The sequence below is a fragment of the Nematolebias whitei genome, chromosome 18 (genome assembly GCF_014905685.2).
Source record: "Nematolebias whitei isolate Nwh7 chromosome 18, NemWhi1, whole genome shotgun sequence".
Taxonomy (NCBI): domain Eukaryota; kingdom Metazoa; phylum Chordata; class Actinopteri; order Cyprinodontiformes; family Rivulidae; genus Nematolebias; species Nematolebias whitei.
Window position 1 is genome coordinate 9,590,907 of NC_056515.1, and position 20,747 is coordinate 9,611,653.

The 20,747-nt window shown below is 41.9% G+C and overlaps 1 protein-coding gene across 3 annotated transcripts in view; it reads left to right on the forward strand.

Moving 5' to 3' along the window:
• LOC119425154 (unconventional myosin-XVIIIb) overlaps positions 1-18,419 on the forward strand; it is a 281,445-nt gene extending 263,026 nt beyond the window's left edge. For all 3 annotated transcript variants that reach the window (XM_037692688.1, XM_037692689.1, XM_037692690.1), the window contains 3 exons: positions 14,786-14,950; positions 16,642-17,585; positions 18,292-18,419. In XM_037692688.1, the coding sequence (XP_037548616.1) occupies positions 14,786-14,950; positions 16,642-17,578 (1,102 nt within the window). In that variant the 3' untranslated portion in view covers positions 17,579-17,585; positions 18,292-18,419. The remainder of the gene's footprint in view (positions 1-14,785; positions 14,951-16,641; positions 17,586-18,291) is intronic.
• The last annotated feature ends 2,328 nt before the right edge of the window (positions 18,420-20,747 follow it).

Consider the following 20,747-nt stretch of genomic DNA (forward strand, 5'->3'; position numbering starts at 1 on the left):
TGTAACGAACCCCGTATAATGGACCAAAATCACCACCACAAAAAATCAATTAAATAAAGTTTATTAACTGATGAAACGGCAGGGCGGACATCGGCAAGCTGACGCAGACTGTGAACCGGTTCCAGGTTCCAATCACCGATCCACACGAACAGTCTAAAGATGGAGAACGGTTAGTGGTTGTGCAGGTGATGAGAGTGAAGACAAAGTCAGATGAAAAAACAACCACTAACCGTCTCAGTGATGATGGGGGTTCCGAAGCGCTGAAGCGGGTCCAGCTGACCCGGATGACTGCTGGAGGAGCTGGGTCTGGTGAGAGACGACAGTCGGCAGCAGCTGTAGCTTGCAGCGAGGTCTGCAGGATAATATGGTGTCTCCAGCACCGAGCGTGATCCAAAACAAGCGAGTGGTGGAGAGTGGAGCTGGTGGGGATGATCCGAGAGACGTGGTCGAGCAGGCGTGGGTCAGAACCGATGATCAGATGCCGAGACAATCCAAAGGAGCAGACGAGAGACGAAGTCAGGAGGTCCGTGGGTCCAGAAGCCGGGAGGTCGAGCCGAGAGGAAGGGAACAGGAAATGACGGGAGGACAGAAACGAGTAAACAGGAATACAAGGACTTGAGAGGACAGGACAGGGACAGAGCGTGGTCATGAGCGCGAGGTATTTACTAACAAAAAGTGTTCAACTACCGGGCACCGAAAAAGAGTCAGCCGTGAGCTTATAAAGGGAGAGGAAGACAGGTGCAGCCAGTTGAGCGCAATCAGCACTGCTGCCTGCAGTGAAGACAACGTTAAACTAGAAGTGAAGACAAACCTCAACCCACATGCAGAGAAAGAGAAAAGCAACAGAATAGATCCCCCGAACACAAACAAGTGAACAGAGTGACACCAAAACCTAACTGACAGACGTGATTCGTGACAGTAATAATGTCCTGAGAGTGCACGCTGTAACTGCACTCACGCAGATAATACCAAAGGGATGTTGTTTTCAAACAGGAAGTCGGTCCCAGCAGTTCTTCCTCTGATTTTATCCTCTAATGGTGTCCCTATTGAGTTTTTTGATTCCTACAAATACAGGTCCTTCTCAAAAAATTAGCATATTGTGATAAAGGTCATTATTTTCCATAATGTAATGATAAAAATGAAACTTTCATATATTTCAGATTCATTGCACACCAACTGAAATATTTCAGGTCTTTAATTGTTTTAATACTGATGATTATGGCATACAGCTCATGAAAACCCAAAATGCCTGTCCCAAAAAATTAGCATATCATGAAAAGGTTCTCTAAACAAGCTATTAACCTAACCATCTGAATCAACGACGTAACTCTAAACACCTGCAAAAGATTCCTGAGGCTTTTAAAAACTCCCAGCCTTGTTCATTACTCAAAACCGCAATCATGGGTAAGACTGCCGACCTGACTGCTGTCCAGAAGGCCATCATTGACACCCTCAAGCAAGAGGGTAAGACACAGAAAGAAATCGCTGAACGAATAGGCTGTTCCCAGAGTGCTGTATCAAGGCACCTCAGTGGGAAGTCTGTGGGAAGGGAAAAGTGTGGCAGAAAACGCTGCACAACGAGAAGAGGTGACCGGACCCTGAGGAGGATTGTGGAGAAGGGCCGATTCCAGACCTTGGGGGACCTGCGGAAGCAGTGGACTGAGTCTGGAGTAGAAACATCCAGAGCCACCGTGCACAGGCGTGTGCAGGAAATGGGCTACAGGTGCCGCATTCCCCAGGTCGAGCCACTTTTGAACCAGAAACAGCGACAGAAGCGCCTGACCTGGGCAGGTCAGGCGCGAAGCAGCACTGGACTGTTGTTCAGTGGTCCAAAGTACTTTTTTCGGATGAAAGCAAATTTTGCATGTCATTCGGAAATCAAGGTGCCAGAGTCTGGATGAAGGCTGGGGAGAAGGAAATGCCAAAATGCCAGAAGTCCAGTGTGAAGCACCTACAGTCAGTGATGGTCTGGGGTGCCATGTTAGCTGTTGGTGTTGGTCCACTGTGTTTTATCAAGGGCAGGGTCAATGCAGCTAGCTATCAGGAGATTTTGGAGCACTTCATGCTTCCATCTGCTGAAAAGCTTTATGGAGATGAAGATTTCATTTTTCAGCACGACCTGGCACCTGCTCACAGTGCCAAAACCACTGGTAAATGGTTTACTGACCATGGTATTACTGTGCTCAATTGGCCTGCCAACTCTCCTGACCTGAACCTCAGAGAGAACCTGTGGGATCCAAAAAAGTTCAATCTGGTCCTCTGGACATTAAAAAAAAAAAACAACAAAAAAAAAAAAAACAAAGCAAAAAAATATAGAAACGTTTCGTCTCTCATCCGAGAGACTTCCTCAGTCTGAGGTGCTGTATACAGCTCAGTCTCTTAAATAGCACCTTCTCAGAGTGGATCAACCAGTTTTGCTGCTGACAACCAAAACCAGCTGATCACATGCTCAAGAAGGACCATCAGCCTAACAATGTATCATCAATCAATCAATCAATCAATTCAACTTTGTTGTCCATAACATTCAATGAAATGGAGATTTGTCTTTGACATATGGCTTATAAAACAAAATAAAAATGTGATTAAAAACTCTAAAAAACTTAAAACCAAACTTTGCTAAATCAATTTAAAACATTCAGTTAAAACCATTCTAAAATACACAATACATTAGAATATGAAAACATCTCAGCAGACAGTGGTTTGTTATGTGAGGCTGCGTTTAAACAGAACCTTGTTAAGTACATTCACCGCAGAGGGAACAAATGACTTTTTGTACCCATTTTTCTTTGCTAAAGGAACCAGGAGTCTTCTACCAGATGGTACCAACCTGAATAATGGTTGCAGTGGATGAGTTGGGTCATTGTAAACCTGGATTGCCTTTTTTTTTTCCAGAACCTGACTGTACAGGTCTGTAAGTGTCATTTGTTGATGACCAATGACTTTACTACCTTGTCTGACCACCCGGGACAACTTGTTCCTGTCTCTGGCTAGGAGGTTCCCATACCATGAGACAATATTAAATGAAACAACACTTTCAACCAGTGACCTGTACACCAACTGCAAAGTAATTTTGCTTGCATTAAAGCTCCTTAGTTTATACAGAAGGTGGAGACGCTGTCTAGCTTTTTTGTAAATATAGTCAGTGTTGGGTTCAAAGGTCAAATTGTTGTCAATTATTGTTCCAAGGTATTTAAAATTAGTCACCTGCTCTACTTCCTGCTCTTTTATAATAGAAGGCCTAAAAATAGGTCTGGTGCTGGCTGCTCCCTATCTACCTCCCAAACAAAGTTCCTTGGTTTTACTGACATCAAGGGCCAGGAAACTGTCATCAAACCAGATAGAGAGCTGGTCTATGAGCTGGGAGTAGGAGGGACTGTTGGTGTCTTTCAGACCAGCAACCAGGGCAATGTCATCAGCATACTTAATTAATGTGAAATCTTTACTGTTGTGTTGCAACTCATTTGTGTATATAGAGAATAAAAGTGGCGATAGCACGCAACCCTGTGGAACACCAGTGTTCAAGACCCTACAGTCAGATAGAGTGTTATCAACACAAACTCGCTGGGGTCTTCCTCTTAAAAAATTGCTAATCCACAACACAAGATGGCTGCTGACATTTAGATCACACAGGCGTTTTAAAAGTATATGTGGCGGAACCGTATTAAAAGCAGATGAAAAGTCCATGAATAATATGCAAACAAATGTCTTTGGGTTGTCTAAATGATTATGGACCTTGTTGAGGAGGGAGAGAGTGGCATCCTCCACCCCTCGGTTAGTCCTATATGCAAACTGCAAAGGGTCCATATGCTCAGCTGTAACAGACATGAGTTCTCTGCTCACTAAGCGCTCCATACATTTGCATAATACAGATGTGAGGGCAATTGGTCTGAAGTCATTCAGTGCCTTTGCATGTGTTATTTTGGGCACTGGGACAATAGTTGACATTTTCCATGCTTGTGGGACAAAGCTAGTGTTAAGAAACAACTCAAATATCTGTTTGAACACAGGATCCAGCTGTGTGGCACCTTCTTTTAATACCCTTCCCTTAATCCCATCTGGCCCAGCTGCTTTATGAGGATTGATGTTCTGAAAAATTGAAATTACCTCTTTCTCCTGTAATTCCACAGGAGTTGGAGTCAAGGCTGCACAGAAAGAGTCAATCTCATCACTGAAGTCATGGATGTCAAATCTTGAATAATGAACATTTAGTTTATTTGCAAGACCAAAAGGGTCAGTGTGCTGAAGGGAATCTTTTTGTTTCCTCCCCATTATTGTGTTCAGTCCCCTCCAGGCATCTCTTGCATTGCCATTACTCAGTTCCCTCTCAACTTTATCTTTATAATTTATTTTAACTTTCTTAATCATGCAACTTGTTTCCTTCTCTAGTTCCCTCATCTTTTGCACGTCTCCTCCTCTAAAAGCTGCTTTCTTTTGGTTTAAAAGATGCTTCATTTCTTTATTTACCCAAGGTTTATTATTAGGGTAAAATCTAACTGTTTTTGTTTTGATAATATTGTCCACACAAAATTTAATGTAACTGGTGATGGTAAAATTCAGCAGTTCAGAGTTTTCAGCAGAGACCTCCTCGCTGAAGAACAGGATCCAGTCAGTCAGTTCAAAACAAGTCCTCAGCTCATCAACAGAGTCTGTTGTCCAGCACTGAACAGTCTTAACAGCAGGTTTCTCCCTCTTCAGTTTCTGACGATATTTTGGCAGCAGGTGGATGACGTTATGGTCAGACTGGCCGAGGGGTGGGCAACACCTGGCCACATACGCACCCTCCAAATTACCAAAACATTTATCAAGAGTCTTGTCTTTTCGTGTCAGACAGGTAACATATTGTTCTAAGTTCGGGAGATAAGTGGGAATATCACAACCATTAAAGTCGCCAAGTAGGAAGATCGGGTCATCCACAGAGTGACGTTGTGCCTTGGTGTAGCTGTCAGTTATGCGCTCAGCTGCTAAAGTGAAGTCCGGTCCGGGCACGTAAACCAGAATAACAGTGATTTGTCTGAACTCACGGGGCAGATAGTAAGGGCGAAAGGATACAGTCATGATCTCATAGTGTTTTGAACAGTCAGTCTCACGGATCGTCATGTTAGTTGCCCAGCGATTATCCACAAACATTTTTTAGCTGTACCGGTGCCTGATTGATTTACTGACCGGGTTATTTCAGGGCAGCTGTGGAGAAGGGTCGGGGGAGAAGTGCTGGTTTGTTGAAAAGTCAGCAGGTAATTCCGAGAATAGGTAATCCACTGTTCCGTGTATCCAAACGGCCTGCACTCAGCATTTAAAATGCCCCATCATTAGCACACTGATGGCCGTTTACTATTCACAAAGGGCTTTGTGATACTAGCAATCACAGCATTGTAAGAGGGGGACAATTTAACACGTAGGCCTCCACCCCTGTTTAATGATGGACAATTTCTTTTCACAAAGATGGCCTCCTTTACTCCTCTCTCAAACCATCGTTCCTCTCTATCCAGGATGTGAACATCTTCATCCCTGAAAAAGTGACAGCTGGCCTGGAGATGAGTGTAGACCGCAGAGTCCTGGCCTGATGATGTTGATCTTCTGTGCTGGGCCATCCTTTTGGCCAGTGGCTGTTTTGTTTCCCCGATGTAAGACTGATCACAGCCCTCCTGACACTGAACAGCATACACAACATTACTCTGTTTGTGCCGGGGGACTGGATCTTTGGGATGAACCAGTCTTTGCCGTAATGTATTTTGGGGTTTAAAAGCCACTGGGACGTTATGTTTAGAAAATAAACGTCTCATTTTCTCTGATACTCCCTCAACATATGGAATGACCACTGGTCTGGGTCTGGGTTCCTCCTTTTCACCTGTTGGCTGACTGGAGTCCTGTTTGGGTTTCTTCTCTGCTTTCAAGAAGGCCCAGTCAGGATATCCACATTGCTCTAGAGCCTGTCTTGTGTGGGATTTCTCCTTCGGCCTGGCTCCTGAGCTAGTGGGGACGCTGTCTGCTCTGTGATACAGAGTCCTGATGACTTGTGGTCCAAAGGGTGATGGGAGTCAAACTACAAATACTGGTCTGTGTGTGTGGGTTTGCGGTACACCTCGGTTTGCAAATGTCCTCTATCAGAGACTGAGACCTCACAGTCCAAGAAAGCCAACTTGCCATTTTTTTCATCTTCTCGTGTGAACTTGATGTATTTATCCACTGAGTTGATGTGGTCAGTAAAATGTTGGACTTCCTGAGATTTAATTTTAACCCAGGTGTCATCAACATACCTGAACCAATGACTTGGTGGTGTCCCTGAAAAGGACGTCAAGGCTCTCTTTTCTACCTCCTCCATGTACAGGTTGGCAACAATAGGAGAAACTGGAGACCCCATAGCACACCCATGTTTCTGCCAATAATATTGCTCCCCATATGTGAAGTAGGATTATTGATCATGCATCAGGATAACCTGTGGGATATTGTGAAGAGAAAGTTGAGAGACGCAAGACCCAACACTCTGGATGCGCTTAAGGCCGCTATCGAAGCATCCTGGGCCTCCATAACACCTCAGCAGTGCCACAGGCTGATTGCCTCCATGCCACGCCGCATTGAAGCAGTCATTCATGCAAAAGGATTCCCCACCAAGTATTGAGTGCATAACTGAACATGATTATTTGAAGGTTGGCGTTTTTTGTATTAAAAACACTTGTCTTTCATTGGTGGGATGAAATATGCTAATTTTTTGGGACAGACATTTTGGGTTTTCATGAGCTGTATGCCATAATCATCAGCATTAAAACAATTAAAGACCTGAAATATTTCAGTTGGTGTGCAATGAATCTGAAATATATGAAAGTTTCATTTTTATCATTACATTATGGAAAACAATGACCTTTATCAAAATATGCTAATTTTTTGAGAAGGACCTGTATTTGGGCATCTTGGTCGACTCGCATCTCTCTTTTAAGCTCCACATGGAAAACTTGGTAAGGACACTGAAAGTTAAATTGGGTTTCTTTTTCAGAAATAGATACTGTTTAACTCCGAATGTTAGGAAACACCTTGCAACTGTGACTTTCCTTCCCTCCATTGACTACGGTGACATTATTTACATGAAAACTCCTACAAGCACCCTGCAGATGTGGGATGATGTTTATCATGGTGCACTAAGATTCATAACTGACTGTAACTACCGTACCCATCATTGCACCCTGTATTCACTGGTTAACTTGGTCATCATTAACTTCACGCAGACTCTCACTGGTACATTTTCATCTTTAAATCACTCCTTGGTCTGCTGCCTTCATACATCTCCTCCTCCATGCCACTGCGTGAGTGCAGCTACAGTGTGCGCTCTCAGGACATTATGACCTGCAGTGTTCCCTCAGTGCGGACTGAACTAGGCAAAAGGGCCTTCTCCTACTCCGCTTCTATTTCCTGGTCAAGATCTGAAGCTCTTGACCTTGACCTTTTTAAGTAGCTTCAAACATCTGTTAATTTCCTGGGAAAAACCAACACAGACATGTTCCTGTTTTTGGTATCTCACATCACCTTACAACCTAGCTGGGGTTTTTTTTTACTTTTCTTTTAAATACTATTTATTTTCACTTGTTAAAAAAAATCTCAATTTGTACGCATCCTTTTATGATAGTCTATTGTTGTTTTTTTTGTCAACTGTTGTCATCACTCTTTGTTAACTCTTTGGTCTCTCTTGTAAAGGAGTCCCCGAGTCAGTAGGATTAAACTGTATAAATAAAGATTGAATGAACAGAAAATATCCTGATGCATGCTCAATAATCCAGGTAGAAAAATCCAAAAAAGTTCAATCTGGTCCTCTGGACTTTCAAAAAAACAAAAAACAAAACAAAGCAAAAAAATCTAGAAACGTTTTGATCAGCTGGTTTTGGTTGTCAACAGCAAACTGGTGGATCCACTCTGAGGAGGTGCTATTTAAGAGACTGAGCTGAAAACAGCACCTCAGACTGAGGAAGTCTCTTGGATGAGAGACGAAATGTTTCGAGATTTTTTTGCTTTGTTTTGTTTTTTGTTTTTTTGGAATGTCCAGAGGACCAGATTGAACTTTTTTGGAATGAACAGAAAGTTTCTTTAGGACCTGAGCAGAGAGCAAAGTATAAAGAACAGATTGCAAATTGAAATAGCTACAGGTTTTTCTTTGTCCATTCTCAAGTCCGACAGTAATATGCTGATTCAACACAATGAAGGAGCTTAGAAGTGAGAATTTTTTAAGCATGTTCCTTAAAAATGAATACCTTTACTCACTGTTATAATAAATCTGTTATTAACTTGTAAATTCCGATTGACTACACAGGTGAACATTGTTTATGGGTGTAGGTTTAGACATTGATTCATGAATTGTTTATTCATGTTTATTCATGTTTAAGACAGATTTGTTTGTCTCCGAAATTCATTTAAAACTACATACCATACAATACCAGATGCTGTATTTTCTTCAGTCTTCAGTTCTGCAACTGACTTTGGCCAAACTCTGGGTTTATATACATATCTGGACTGTCCAGCTTGTTTACATACAATTAAATCTTACTTTGATGAGAATGATTTCATTACTGAAGCAAATGTTGTAAAAAAAAAGAAGAAGAAAAAAGAAAATGAATTCATTGTGACCAGAATTATCCTTTGAGAGTAAAGTAGGAAAGAAAACTGTGTGCATAACTACTAATGGGCCAGTACAGTACCACAGCTGTAAAAACAAAAGCAATTTACTTTACCAGAGCTCTTTTTCTTCTTGCGGATTTTCCCTCTTCAGGGGTCGCCACAGTGAGTCATCCTCCTCCATCTGACTCTGTCCTCACTTCATCTATCTTCATGTCCTCTTTAACTACATCCATATATCTCCTCTTTGGCCTTCCTCTTTGGCTTTCCTCTTTGTCTTTTTGCTGGCAGCGGCATTTCTAACATCCTTCTACCAATATACCCACGGTCCCTCCTCTTGACATGTCCAAACCATCTCAGTCTGACCTCTATAACTGTATCCCCCTGTCCCCCTAGGGGTTGAATATTCTTTATATTCAACCTATGCTGTACCTTTGATGATCTAATTTCTAATATAATCAATCCTTGTCACATCTAAGAAGAACCTCAACATATTCATTTCTGCTACTTCGTTCTTTTTCCTGTCTTTTTGCCTATGTCTCTGTCTCCAGACCATACAACATCTCACCACTGTCTTGTAAACTTTTTCTTTGACCTTTGGTGCCACTTTTTTTGGTCACAAATCACTCCGGAAACTTTTCTCCATCCACTCCATTCTGCCTGGACTCTGTTTCTCATCTCTTTATCACATTCTCCATTTTCCTGGACAGTGGACCCCAAGTATGTGAAGTCCTGTACCTTTGTGACCTCTGCTCCTTGTAGCCTCATTGTTTTACCTGCCTCTCTCTCATTCACACAGATGCACTCTGCCTTGCTATGTCTGACTTTCATTCCTCTTCCTTCAAGTTCATGCTTCCACCTTTCTAAGTTCTCTTCCACCCTGTTCTCACCACAGATCACAATGTCATCTGCAAAGAGCAATATCCATGGGAATTCCTGACTGACCTCATCTGTTAGTCTGTCCATCACCAGAACAAACAAGAAGGGACTCAGAGCCAATCCTTGATGCACTCCCACCTCCACCTTGAAGTTATCTGTCCTCCCGCAGCACATTTCACCACTGGCCTGCTGTTCTCATACATGCCCTGTACCAGTCTAACATACTTCTCTGCCACTCCAGATTTCCTCAAGCAATAAAACACATCCTCCCTGAACACCCTGTCATATGCTTTTCCTAAATGCACAAAGACACAATGAAGTTCTTTCTGACCCTCTCTGTACTTCTCCGTCAACATTCTCAAAGCAATGATGGCAACTGTGTTGCACTTTCTCAGCATGAAACCACACTGCTGTTCAAAAAATTTCTCCTCTCTTCTAAGACTAGCTTCCACAACTCTCTCCCCAATCTTCTTCATGTGGCTCATCAACTTTTTTTTGCATTCATTCAACCTTTATTTATACATGTTAATCCCATTGACCCTCGGGGACTCATTTACAAGGGAGACCTGATTTGTTTAACAAAGAGTGATGACAACAGTGGATACCAACGACAACATAGACAGTCATAAAAGAGGCATACAAATTATTGTTTTTTAATATTACAACTTATTTCCCCTGTAGTTGTTACAACTCTGTACATCTCTCTTATTCTTAAAAATGGGCACTAGCACACTTCTTCTCCATTCCTCAGGCATTTTCTCACCCTCAAATATGCCACTGAATATTTCAGTCAACAACCTCACTACCATCTCTCCAAGACATTTCCAAACCTCCACTGGTATGTCATCAGGTCCTACTGCTTTCACCTTCTTCATTTTTTTCAGAGTTTTCTGAACTTCACCCTCACTAATCTTTCCCACTTTCTGGACCACGGCTTCTATGACCAACAAAGTCCATGCTCAATAATTCAGGTATACAATCCAACATTTTTCAGTCAGGTCTTCTGGACAGTTTCTTTTTTTTTTTTTTTGTGCTGAAATGTTTTACCTTCTATCCAGAAGGCTTCATCAGTCAAGGAAACACACAACACAAAACTGATGCTTCCCCCAACAATAGCTTACTCCAAAGTGGAACAAACCAGTTATGTTGGTGCTACGATGGTCTCTTTGGCATGCCCCCTCCTCTGGTGCCGGCCCTCTCCCTCGGCGACCTGTACTCTTCTTTCTCTTTAATTCTCTTCATTCATTAGCTCCTTAAAATGCTCCTTCCATTTTCCTGTCATGGTTTTCTCACTTGTTAAATTATTACCATTCATATCTTTCAAAAGCCTAACGTTGCACATCCTTTCCAGCCTGATCCCTCTGTCTCACCTATTGGTACATGTCTTTCTCACCCTCTTTAATGTCCAGCTTCTCATACAACTCATTATACTTTGCATTAGCTAGCTCCCTCTTTGCTCTATGTTGCATCATCTTGTATTCCTTTTTCCTCTTTTCAGTTCTCTCACTGTCATATAACTTCTTGGCTATTCTCTTTATTTTCTGCACTTCAGTGATCCACTAGCAATTTCCTTATCACCTTTTCTCTGTCCAGATGACACACCAAATTCCTTCCTACCTGTCTCTCTAATTACTGTTGCTGTAGTAGCCCAGTCATCTGGAACCTATTTTCTACCACCCAGAACCTTTAACAGTTACTGTGTGTACTCCTCACACCATTCTTCTTTTCTCTGCTTCCATATTTGGTTTTCTTCTCTGATTTTACTCGTTTTCTATTCTTCACAACAACCGTCATTCTACACACAACCATCCAATGCTATCTGGCCACACTCTAGAGCTGTCATTTCTAACCCGAAACCGAAACCCGGCCCGGACCGACTCAAATTAGGGCCGGGCCATTATAATGTGATTAATGGGCGGGCCAGTCTCGGGCTTTTAATTAGGTCAGGATCAGCCGCGATCCAATTATATGACAACATGGCCTGCCATACTTCTACCCGCTGTACGCAGCCATTTCACCATGAGCTGACTGGCCTTGAAAGAGGTTAAAATTTCAGTTAAGCTTCAGATGGGACTGTACTGCCAGGAAGTGATTCATCGCCCAAATGGACGTTCATTCTGCCGCTGCACTCAGCGGACGCGCACAGCCGACAACCCAAACAGGTGAGATCCCAAAGCAGACACGTGTGTCAGAGTTGTCCTCGTTTCTCAGTAATTCAGAAGAATGCAGGCAGAAACAGGGTTTAATGCTTTTTTACGGCCATAAAAGTACAAACACCTCTCAGCTCTGAATCTTATGCCTCTTTTATTCAGCTGCGCGTCCCCGACCGTTAATAGCTAATTAAAAATGTTGTGTTTTTTTTACTCCAGGTTTGGACCTGTAATTACTGTTAATTTGCCGGGTCGGGCGGGGTTTGGGAATTGTGACTATCGGCTGGGACCGGGTCAGATCCTATTTTTTGGGCCCGAATGCAACTCTACCACACACTCCCCTGCTTCAATCTTACTGTCCCCAATCTTCATCAGGTTTCCTCTTCTTCACACAATGTATCATAATTGCCTGGTTACAGAACGTACCTGACTCATGCATACTAACTTTAAGATAAAACATAATTTTATACATGAACAAGATGCTCTGGTTATTAAGCCACGGGTATCAACCGTTCATTATCAGAATCTGTGCCCAGCTCTGGGCAGTACAAGATTCAGCCACCAGATGGCGTTGCATAGACTATGACTTGATGAGCATATGTCTTCATGATGCTTTGCTGTCTGACTCATGGTTAAAACCATTCAACTTACAAAATGAACACAAAATCCATCTAAGCATAATCACTGGACAGAACATTGCCAAACACTTGCGTAACCAAAATTATTTAAAAATTCTATACTGGTTAATTTTACCCACATCTTATTGAGGTCATGTGACTGGGAGTCACATAGTAATGGTAAAATACGGTAAATATTCATTAAATTAGTACCATTGATTTTTATTGTTAAACGCTTTTGGTAACAGCTGTTGTTTTAAAATGTACTTTCTAAATAAAATGAGATACTGGTATTTAAACAGATATTTAGCGTACACAGGAAGATGTCATACAGAAAGAATTTTAAAACTTTTATTAAAATATGTACCAGACTTGAACTGCTTTAAAAATATTTTGTGATGACTTATGCTCAGCGGAGCTATGTGATCAGGAGGAAAGGAATATCCGTTTTTTTGGGGTTTTTTTTCTGAAAAATGCCTTTAAAACAGCTAAAGAAAAGTAATGGTAGTCATCCAAAAGTCACTCATAGCTATGTTCTTCGTCCTCCTGTGAACTAAAGTCCTCTTTGAGGCTCAGAAAAACATCATCACACAGTGCCTCTGTCTCACTCTCGGCAGCTGTTTCCTTCTTCGACAGCCAGATCAATCACTTTTAACTAATTTGCATCATAAGAAATTCTCGTGCATTTTACATTATCGCTGAACAAATGAACAGGTCTGTACTTGAGACGCAAAATACGGTAACAATCTGAAAAAATCAATGCACATTTATCTTGGGGATGGGTCTTCGAGAGTATACCTCATTGGTCATCACTGTTAGACTTATGGTCACATGATTACAGAGTGGGTGGAGTTATAGTAGGGAATTTGAAACCCTGAGCGAGAGTCTTTGTACATGAGATTACCTGAGGCATTCACTCTGTGGGTCACAAAAGCCTGCCCTCAAGAGGGGAGGGTTTTGGTCAGCTATATGAGTGCCCAGCTCTGTCAAAGGAAAATGTTATATTATGAAAAATACACAAATTAGCTGTTCCTCCATACAAACCATGGGGTACAAAGCATGAAAAAAGTAGCAGCTTGTACACTGGTAATTACAGTAGTTCACCTGTGTACTCCTTCCTCCACTCTTATAGGTCACTCTATGTTCCTCCCTCTTTAGGAAATATGTGTTGCTAACAGCCATTTCTATTCTCTTGGCAAAATCTACTGCCATCTTCCTGGTTTCTTTCCTTGACACCAAACCTGCCCATCACTTCCTTATCCCCTCTGTTTCATTCCCCAACGTCCATTCAGGTCTGCTCCGATCACCATTCTCTCCTCTCTGGGAATACTCTGTATCACTTCATCCAGACCCTTCCAAAGTGTCTCTTTTTCCTCTCTTGCTCACATTCAACCTGTGGAGTATAACCACTGAAAACATTTAGCATTAGATTTTCTATGTCTACCATCAGACACATCACCCTATCTGACACTCTTTTCACCTCTACTACATTCTTTGCCAACTTCTCCTTCTGCTTCACCCCTACTCCATTTGAACATCTGACCGCTGGCCTGTCACTCTTTCAGGGATGAAGATGTTCACATCCTGGACAGAGAGGAACGATGGTTTGAGAAAGGAGTAAAGGAGGCCATCTTTGTGAAAAGAAACCGTCCATCATTAAACAGGGGTGGAGGCCTCCGGGTTCAACTGTCCCCCTCTTACAATGCTGTGATTGCTAGTATCACTCAGCCCTCTGTGAACAGTAAACAGCCATCAGTGTGCTAATGATCCATTGTTATGCTGATGGTCCTTCTTGAGCATGTGATCAGCTGGTTTTGGTTGTCAGCAGCAAAACTGGTTGATCCACCCTGAGATGGTGCTATTTAAGAGACTGAGCTGAATACAGCTCCTCAGACTGAGGAAGTCTCTCGGATGAGAGACGAAACGTTTCTACATTTTTTGTTGATTTGCTTTGTTTTTGTTTTTTTTTGAATGTCCAGAGGACCAGATTTAACTTTTTTAGATTTTTCTACCTGGATTATTGAGCATGCATCAGAAACTCACATATTAGTTTTGGCAAAAGCATTTTACCTCAGATGCCCTTCCTGACACAACCCTCACCATTTGCCCAGGCTTGAGACTGGTACAAGAGATGCACTGACTTGTGTTCCCTAGTGGCTTTTGTTTACCCTATGATAGTTGAAAAGTACAGTTCATATTTAGAGTATATATAATTTTCTCTATATTTGTACATTTGCATTTTTTGAGCAGTTTTACCCAAAATATACTGCAAGGGGAACAAAAACAAAATACAGATAAAAATACTATATTAAAATTTATACCAAGGCTTTATTTGCCAAATTATTGGAGTTTTGCAAATCATTACATGTAGGAGAAGTCCTATTTGTAATTGCCTTGGCTTGAAGTGAAACTGTCTCGAGTTGTTGCCATGTTCCTGTATGTGATGTGCCTGAATGCATTGCAGCCAATAACATCATACTGTAAGTGCTATCTGAAATAGCAGGATAGATGTTGTGTGTTTGAGGTGTGAATTTTCTCCTGCAGTGATTCTGTGTCCAGTGTTGGCTCTGTGGGGACAGAGGATGTTGGAGAGGGCATGCGTAACTGGTCAAGAGCACCAAGAGGAGGGTCGCGTATTGCTGGATCTTCTTACAGCAGCCAAGATGGCCGCCAGTCTGTCACTGATACAGTTAGCACCTACAGCTTCCGGTGAGTCTGATGATACACATTCATCCACATTTATACAACTGCTGGCAAAAGTGAAGAACCGCCACTATTAAAAAAAAGGTTCTTTCAGTTTTATTTTGAGAATATATTGTAAATATGAGACGATTCTTTTTAGATTACTTTGACAGTTAGACATTTAAACTTTGTAAGGGTAATAAAAATACTTTTATATCAAGTAGAAAAAAATGGAAATCTAAAAACTTGAATCTCAGTTATTTTAAAGTACTGTACTAACTGGGATTCAAATTTTTAGATTTCTGTTCTTGTTCTTTTAAATTTCTTTTAACGTAAGCATAGATTGTCATTTGAAGTGTGATTTGATGGGAAGATTAAGAGCTGTATCTTACCTCTGGTAGAGGACCTGAGTTTTAAGTAAACAGTTCACACTGCCCAATAGCATCCAGATTAGACTCCAAAAATTTAAACATGCTTGACTTACTGCAATTGAGTTTGGGTTGGGTCTTTAACCCTCACACAGTTATTCCACCTATCAAGTGTTCCACTGGTGCAGACTCTTGCAGACTTTGCCCAGCTGGGAACTGTGTGTAAATATCTGGCAAAAAAAACAAAAAAAACTGGGTAGTGTGTTTTAGGTTTAAGGACAGAGACAATCAAATCTCTTATCTTTCAAACGGAAGACAACCATCCTATCACTGGACTAAAGCCAAGCATCCATCCATCCATCCATTATCTTTACCCGCTTATTCCACTTTGGGTCACGGGGGTCGCTGGTGCCCATGTCCAGCAATCACTGTGCGAGGGGCGGGGTACACCCTGGACCGGTCGCAAGTCCATCACAGGGCCACATAGAGACAAATGAGACAAACAAACATTCACTCTCTCACTCACACCTAGGGACAATTTAGAGTTACCAATCAACCTAACATGCATGTTTTTGGTCTGTGGGAGGAAACCGGAGTACCCGGAGAAAACCCACGCATGCACGGAGAGAACATGCAAACTCCACCCCGAAAGGCCCCTGGACCGGGGTTTGAACCAAGGACCTGCTCGCTGAGAGGCAGCAGCTCTACCAGTTGCGCCACCGTGCTGCCTAAAGCCAAGCAACATGCCAAAATCAAAGTTCCAGCACTATCTCCTTGTTCAACACAAACTTGAAGTTGAATACTGTATAACTTTGTCCATTTGACTTTTTCTTTTTAGTCCACTAGAACCTTGTTTAAATATTAAGTTAATTTAACCATTGTTTAAGTTAGTCTTTTCTTGATGACAATTCATTTTACTTTTGCTAACTTCTTGCAAACACTGGCTACCATTTATTACTATTTTTTGTTTTTAATTTATTTTCTGTATTTCTTTAAACCTAAAAGTAATTTTTTCAGTTTTTTGTCCTGGTCCTTTATCTTTATCAGTTTACCTGCTTCTTTTTCACAACCTTCCTGTGTCAAATTATCTCCTCTGCGATGTTTTAGAAATGTTAAAATATAAAATTGTTTAACTTTTTCCCCAGTATTGAGCTAAATGCAACAATGAATTTATTTGCAATATTTTGGTTAGTTGGTGGAAGAATATTAATTATACGTTTTCCAAAAGTAGCATTTTTGCTAGGGGTTTGAGTGGATGTACAACAATTATTAAAGAGAGAATTTCCTGATTACAATTTTGCAAAAATCTGCTGTTGACTTCAGTTCATTGTTTCTGTTACTCATCTACAGTTCTTGTGTGGATCTGGATGATGAGGGTTCTGAGGCCAAAGGAGTTGGTGCCAGACGTATAGGTCAAGCCCCATCTTCCTCAGCACTGTCTGAGCTGTTAGATGGACTACGTAAACGTAGAGCTGGCAGTGATGCAGGAGAGAGAGTTGGCAGCACCGTGTCTCTGCCAATTTATCAAACAACAGGAGCCTCAAATCTCAGACGGAGAGCCTCGGCCCTCTCACTTAGTCCTGAAGATATCCAGGAGCCCCGACCAGGTCCGAGCATTCTGAAACCATTGTCCCCTCTTCTGCCCCGTGCTGCCAGTGCTCGCTCTATCACCGACTCTCAAGTGTCTGCAGCTGGAACCAAGCTCTCTCGCTTCAACTCAAGTGATTTTCAGACCTCTCTTCCACCACTGCCACACCTCTCCTCCTTGTCATCCACTGTTGCTGCTCGGCATCATCCACCTTCCCTGTCAATCCCAGAGGAAGACCTCAATGAATCTTCATTGAGAACTCCCATCCAGCAATCCCGACAAACACCGCAACGGTGCATGCTGGGTAATCTTACAGCAGCAGGTGGAAGTGAAGGCCTGCTGGTTTCAGAACCACTGGTCTTCCAAAACCGCTGTCTAGCTGGTGACCGTTCTGACGCAGCCTCTGACATCCTGCCTGCAATTCGAAGAGCACAGTCCACCAGCAGCCTGGCCAATTCAGTCAGAGGAGGCCGAAGAGCATTGAGTGTCCATTTTGGAGAATTGCCTCCTTCAATCCGCAGCAGGAAAGCCTCTGAAACTGAATCCTCCAGCTCAGGTGGATCAGGCGGAAGTTACCAGGGCAGTGGGCCAAAACGCAGGTTTGAGAGGCCACAGGGGGAGAGACTGGAAGCAGAGGGCAGTGAGGGGGGAGATGTGGCTTCAGTCATGAAGAAATACCTGAAAAAGGAGAGTGACTGAAAATAAGGTGAGCTGTTTTGATTCAGGATGATAAGCCAAATTATTTACTGTTGATAATTTCAACCATAATGAAAAATAACACAAGTCATACCTTACGCACTTAACTAACTGTACAAACAGTTCTGCAGTTACTTAATGTTTATTCACCGTAATGATGTTTTTAGATTACAAGGTTACACGTCTAACATACATTGACATATTTCAAGTGGCTATAAAGCTCTTGAAAATTTAGGTCTTCTAATTCAGTATTAAGAAGCTCTTTAACAGCATTTGCATAGATTTGTACATGATTGCTGCTTTGGCAATCATGCAAATGAGTTCAGAGGAAAGCTTTAAGAGGAGAATAATACTCTTTATGACGATCATTGTCTGGAAACATTGGCTTGAGTATTTTGGACTTGATGGCATACTGGCACCACAACAAAAAAGTCATCAGCCAAGATTCATTAACCACACCAAATAACATAAAACAGCATTTGCTCTCAAACCCTGCAGTGAGGAGGTGTAACATGATGCAGAATTAGTTAAAGTAGTATTTTTCAGACCCAGTTCAATGAACAGTTGGTTAGAAAGATTCTCAGTTGGTAGATAGGAGTAAATGCATGTTCAGACTTGTACTGTATCTGAAGCTGAACTTCACATAACACCTCTCTCTCACACATCATCCTCTGAGTTCTGACCAGCCAGTATCTTTTTCTTTTATCTCCCATCAGGCTCTTTATGTGTCCACATCCAGCTGGGAGCTTCAAAGATGCTGCAGATTGCAGAACATCATTGGAAATACAAAGTTTGTTTTCTCAGTCATCCAGGTATATAACAACAAAAAAGGTTGAATCGTGTCATCTGGACTTCGTTTTTTTTGTTAAAAAGAAACGTTTCGCCCCTCGTCCAAGAGGCTTTGGAAATTGGAAATACTTCAGAAGTTAAAGCAAACTCCTCACATCAATATTAAAATCACTTAAAATACTTTTGTTTTTCAATAAGTAATGTTTATATATGAATAAAACTATATAAAAAATGAAATGAAAGAGTCTTGTTCATGTCCTGAATTTTTGCTTTTGATCATTTTTGAATGTTTACATTGCTGCACTTTCTGGTCAAGAATTCGTAGTTCTGTCTATAGGACTTTGCAGATGCTGTGAAATTCCAACCCATTATGGTGTAGAACACTTTCAGTCATGTTTCTTATAAAATACCTACATTCAGATCATTAACAAGCTCCTCATGTGAAGTTACAAGCTGATCCCTCACCTTTTCCATGATCATTTCCATTCTTTAAGTTATTTCTTCTTCTTCATTCTTCTTTACTCTGACACAGACACTGACATCAGGAGCATCTGTAAACTGAATGAAAGGCTCACAACCATCCATCCATCCATCCATCCAATATCTTTACCTGATTCTTACTTTTTGGGTCGCGGGGTTCGCCAGTGCCCATGTCCATCAATCACTGTGCGAGGGGGGGGGGGGGGGGGACCCCCTGGACAGGTCTCCAGTCCATCACGGCCACAGAGACAAATGAGACGAACAATCATTCACTCTCTCACTCACACCTAGGGACAATTTAGAGTTACTAATCAGCCTAACATGCATGTTTTTGGTCTGTGAGAGGAAACCGGAGTACCCAGAGAAAACCCACACATGCACTGAGAGAACATGCAAACTCCACCTAGAAAATGTCCTGATGCATGCTCAATAGTCCAGGTAGAAAAATCTAAAAAAGTTAAATCTGGTCCTCTGGACATTCAACCCCCCCCCCCCCCCCCCCCCCCCCCAAAAAAAAAAAAAAAAAAATTGTGGAAACGTTTCGTCTTTCATCCAAAAGACTTCCTCAGTCTGAGGTGCTGTATTCAGCTCAGTCTTATAAATAGCACCCTCTCGCAGTGGATCAACCAGAAAGGCCCCCTGACCAGGATTTGAACCAGGATAGCCTGCTCGCTGAGAGGCAGCAGCTCTACCAGATGCGCCAATGTGCTGCCAGGCTCATAACCAATCTTTATTTTTATTTTTTTTGGCTGCTCCCTTCTTAAGGGGTAGCTACAGCAAGCTAACTCGTACAAAAATTTGGCAACTGTTTTTAAACCATACAACACAACCCACCACCAAGCTACCACAGCCCATATGTGCGGCGCAAAGGGCTGACATCTAGGGCACCTGGGGAGAGGGGGGGGGGAGTTAAGGGCCTTGCTCAAGGGCCCAGGGTAGGGCAAATGAGAGTGGAGGCAGGTGTTGGTGCCTCACCCACATTTTGATTGAACGCTAAGGGGATTCAAGCTGGCAACTTCCCATTCACAGGCTTGCCTTCTTTAACCTATGTGCCAGCACCCTGACTCATAACCAATATGTTGGAACCAAATTAATTTTGTTGTGTGGGATCAAATACTTTCTTCAATGATTTACAAATCATATTGTACTTCCCTGCAAACTTCCATGGCAGTTTTTATGGCGATTTCAGGTCAGTCCGTCTTGGTCCTTTATCAGCCCAGAAAAAAGGTATGTGTTGTGCTTGTTTCTTTGTTTGTTTTTTACCCAAAAGACAACTCCAATTTTATATAAAAAAAAATATAGATGTTGATAGATGGGTTTTATTTAGCCTATTTAATGTTTTCCAAAATTGACATCTTTTCACCTTTGACCTTTGATTGATCTTTTGAACCAAAATCAAACACTCAGTGTTACTGTCTTTTCTGTTCTGCTTATATGACATCTTTTTATCTTTTACATTTACATAAAAATTCCATACCATTTAGATTGGAATCAAGTCATATTTTACAGTGCTAATTGTTACACCACCATGAATCCCATCCCTGACCTTTGAAAAACAATTCTGCTCTCTGAGTTCCCGTTGAGCATAAGCAGAGTGATGTGAGACATTTGGAAGCTGAAAACTCTCCCAGGAGATGAGAACACTAAAGTAGGAAGGGATAATATCTCCAGGCAGAATAGTGGAGTGGAGCTGACATTTTACTGGTGCATGATCAAAATAAAGGATGTCCATGAGATGCAGACAAAATACCTCTTCTTTTTCTTCTTTCGGCTTTTCCTTCTTCAAGGGTCACCACAGCGAGTCATCCTCTTCCATTTCACTCTGTCCTCTGCACCCTCTGTCTTCACTTCAACTACCTCCATGTCCTCTCTAACTGCATCCATATATCTCCTTTTTGTCTTT